This window comes from Nyctibius grandis, chromosome 28, assembly GCF_013368605.1.
Source record: "Nyctibius grandis isolate bNycGra1 chromosome 28, bNycGra1.pri, whole genome shotgun sequence".
Taxonomy (NCBI): domain Eukaryota; kingdom Metazoa; phylum Chordata; class Aves; order Nyctibiiformes; family Nyctibiidae; genus Nyctibius; species Nyctibius grandis.
In genome coordinates this window covers 59,831-63,043 of record NC_090685.1, presented here as the reverse complement: position 1 = coordinate 63,043, position 3,213 = coordinate 59,831, and the positions used below count along the sequence as shown (strand labels likewise).

Sequence of the window (3,213 nt, the reverse complement as noted above, 5' to 3'; positions counted from 1 at the left end):
CCCTCATCCTCCTTGACTCCTCCCTTTCTCCACCCGTCTTCCCCCAATCAAGGGACCAGTCCTGGGTTATTTTTTCCCCCTTGCTCCCAGGTTTGCCACAACTGTGAACAGTTTTGGTGTTTGAGGTGCTGTTCGCTAGGTCATGCTGAACTTTCATGGCATTACTGATGGGGTTTCCTGGGTACTGCTGTCCCTGCCAGAGTCCTCTCCCCAAAATGACCCCCAACTCTTCCTTCAGTTCTCTGTGAAGTGTGGCCACCTCTCACGTCAAGCCCCTTTAACTACCCGTGAAATCTGGCTCTTCCTCTGGGCACTGTAACTCCTGCCAGCTTCTCGCTCTGTTTCCTGTGGTCAGCAATTTGTCTTCTTGCGCTCAGGAGATTCCCACAGCCTGGTCAGTTGGCTAAGGCTTACGCCAGGCCCTAAGCATCAGCTTGTGTGCCTTAATGCACGCCCCCAAAGCTGCATGTCACATCATTTCTTCCCGTCCTCTTTCTAGCCTCAAAGTGCCAGTCTCCGTGCCACAGTGGCTCTGAGCACTCTCCTCTCTGAGCAGGTGCGGTTCCAGCCCTTTGGAGTGACTCTGGCCCTTTGTGCCCTACTCTCTGCCTGCAGCCTCATTTTGCAGGTGCCGGGCATGGAAGTCCTTGCCTGGCACAGGAGACTGAATTGGACTGAAGCATGGTTAGCTGTGAAAACTGGCAACTTTATTTCAAGAACTAAGTCAACTTCAGAAGTTGTGTGCAGTCGGAGGAGCGCGGGCAGGACCGAGCAGGCCTTTGAGACCGAGGCTGCCTATGGATGGGCAGGCATTGCCCCAGGGGGAGATGGTGGTGGTGCAGTACAGCCTGCACGGGATCCTGTCCATCGCGCTGCTCAAGACTTATTTCCTCTTAGGTACTGCAGGAGCTCCTGCACCCGAGTAAAGAATTCCACCAGCTTCGGGAGTGGAAATGGGCAGGAGCTAATCCTGCCCGATTGTGTTGGGATTGGCCTCAGCCTCTGAAAGGGGGTTGAGGCGGTGAGAAAATGACTCCAGGCCTGTGGTGTTGGAGTCGCTGTTCCTGCTCGGCGCAGTCCCATCTGTAGCAGGATCCAGTCATAGAAGTGCTGAGTGGAGGTGTAGATGCCGGGCTTGTTTGGTCTCGCACAGCCTCTCCCCCAGCTGGTCACCCCAACAAGCCAGAAGTAGTCAGTGCTGTTGTCTTGGCACACGAGAGGACCACCGCTGTCACCCTGCAGCAGGGGAGAGAGGATGAGGTGGTGTTGGGTGGCCGCTGCCAGTGCTCCGGCTGGCTCCTTCTCTCTCCCAGCACCTGCCGGAGCAGTGTTCACTGCACAGAAAGGCTCTGCTCAGGTGCTGGGGCCTGCAGAGCCTTGTCTGGGAGGGGGTCGGGGGCCTGTCAGGTGGGGCTCTCTTGTCTCTGCACAAGGATCCTGGGTGCATGGGAGACACATGTTGCAGGGCTGGGATCTGGGCCCGTGGGCTGCCAAGAGCACTGGCCGGGCTTTGTGGGCCTCTGGGACAAGGGGGGCACCGGGCAAGGCCCTGCAGATGGTGAAGGGGAGGTGAGCCCCGACAGCGGTGGGGACCCAGCGGTGGGAGGGTGGCTTGCCAGGCCCAGCACGCGCCGGGGTGTGTTTGGGCGGCTGTGACAGGGCTGCCTGTGCTGCTGGGGGTGACTTGTAGCACGCTCCTACCTGGCAGGTGTCGATGCCACCCTGCGGGTAGCCAGCACACAAGTTGTGGCTGTGGATGGCCCCTCTGTACCACCGGCGGCTGTTACAGAGCTTGGCATCGATGAGGCGCACCCTGGCCTCCTGCAGGAGGTTGCTGGGTCCTCCAGCTGTGAGCACAGAAAGGAATTAACAGCCAGCAGCTCGTGGGCAGTTCTCCTCCCCTGTCTGGGCCAACCCCTTCCCTAGGGCTTGCCTCTGTCTCTGCAGAGGCATCGTACCGGGCTTTCCCTTCTCTCTCGCTTTGGGCAATGGCTCAGGCCCACGGCCCCGCAGCCTTACTCGGGCTGTCGCCTCTGCTCTCAGGAAGCCCAACCCGCCTCCCCAGTGTGCCAAGCTGGCCCTCAGGGCACGAGCGCCCACATCTTGCAGTCGTGGGCCCCCAGCCACTGACGTAGCAGTTGGTCAGCTCCGACACTCTGAGCGAGGCGTCGGGCACACAGGCCAGCTGTACGTAGTAGCTGCACTGGACAGGCTGGTCCAATTCCAGCAAGGCGATGTCGTTCCTCTTGGTGATGTTACTGTAGTGCTCATGCACCAGCAGGTGCCTAATATGGCACACTTGGGCCTCAGGGCCCAGCTGAGTCAACTGGGTGGCCCCGATCACCACGCGCCACATGCTGATGTGCCTGGAAGGCGGATGGAGAGAGGGCTCAGAGGGAGCAGAGCCACATGCTGCAGCAGCCCAGCAGCTCCCTGCCTGCTGCTTCACGAGGGAGAGGGGAAAGCAGCGCTATGGACGGTGCGAGTGCCCCAGCATGCCTTGGGCACAAGGAATGTCGAACTGGAGGCTGCTGGGCAGCAGTGGCACGAGCCCAGCCTTCTCCTGAGCAGTGTCTTGCTGGGCTCGGGAGTGCCCGGGCACTGGGCGTACTGCAAGGGAAAGGGATGGGAGCAGCACGTGGTGCTGAGGGCAGGGCACCTGCTGGTGTTGGGGGGACATGCCCGTTCCCTGGTCCTCCTCACCTGGCCTCGATGAAGCAGTGGGCTGCTGTGAGGACCCACTGTGGGCTTATGAGGGACCCTCCGCACACATGCCCCGTGCCTTCTAGCCATGGATCCTGGATGCTGACGATCCAGGGCCAGGCTCCTGGCTGGGCATCTGTGCCACCCACGACGCGCGATGTCCCGTAGTAATAAGCCATGGGCCAGAGGCCGCAGGTCCCTCTGTAAGCAGAAACTCATCACTGTCCTGCTCGAGGGCTTGCTGCTGTTCAGGCTGAAGGTCAGCCGTCTTCCCTCCCCACGAGGCGCCACACGGACAGTAGGGCCAGGGAACCTCGTGGGGCGTGCGTCTGCCCGCGCCTGGTTCTGCTTTAGCCCCGCAGACAAGCTGTGCCAGCAGCCTGGGTGCTGGCAAGGAGCTGAGGCTCCCTCGTGGGGTTGGGGAAGCTGTGGCGTGGCCACACAGGACAAGCGGGCACCCCCCAGTGAGCCCCATAAGGGTTGCCCAGGCTCCCTCCCAGAGCCTCGGGC

At 61.1% G+C, this 3,213-nt stretch overlaps 1 protein-coding gene across 1 annotated transcript; it reads right to left on the bottom strand.

Moving 5' to 3' along the window:
• Positions 1–876: 876 nt before the first annotated feature.
• LOC137674330 (acrosin-like) lies at positions 877–2,882 on the bottom strand. The gene is made up of 4 exons (XM_068419601.1): positions 2,704–2,882; positions 2,101–2,366; positions 1,702–1,847; positions 877–1,236 (listed from the first exon to the last, which is right to left on the bottom strand). The coding sequence occupies exons 1-4, from the start codon at positions 2,880–2,882 to the stop codon at positions 877–879; spliced, it is 951 nt and encodes a 316-aa protein (XP_068275702.1).
• Positions 2,883–3,213: the final 331 nt, after the last annotated feature.

Bases quoted from the DNA above. Each gene is read 5' to 3' on its own strand.
- LOC137674330 (XM_068419601.1), bottom strand. From the start codon at position 2,882: ATGGCTTATTACTACGGGACATCGCGCGTCGTGGGTGGCACAGATGCC. The intron at 2,367-2,703 runs GTGAGGAGGACC...TCCGCCTTCCAG, and splicing joins CACTGCTTCATCGAGGCCAG to GCACATCAGCATGTGGCGCG. The intron at 1,848-2,100 runs GTGGGCGCTCGT...CTGTGCTCACAG, and splicing joins GGGGCCCACGACTGCAAGAT to CTGGAGGACCCAGCAACCTC.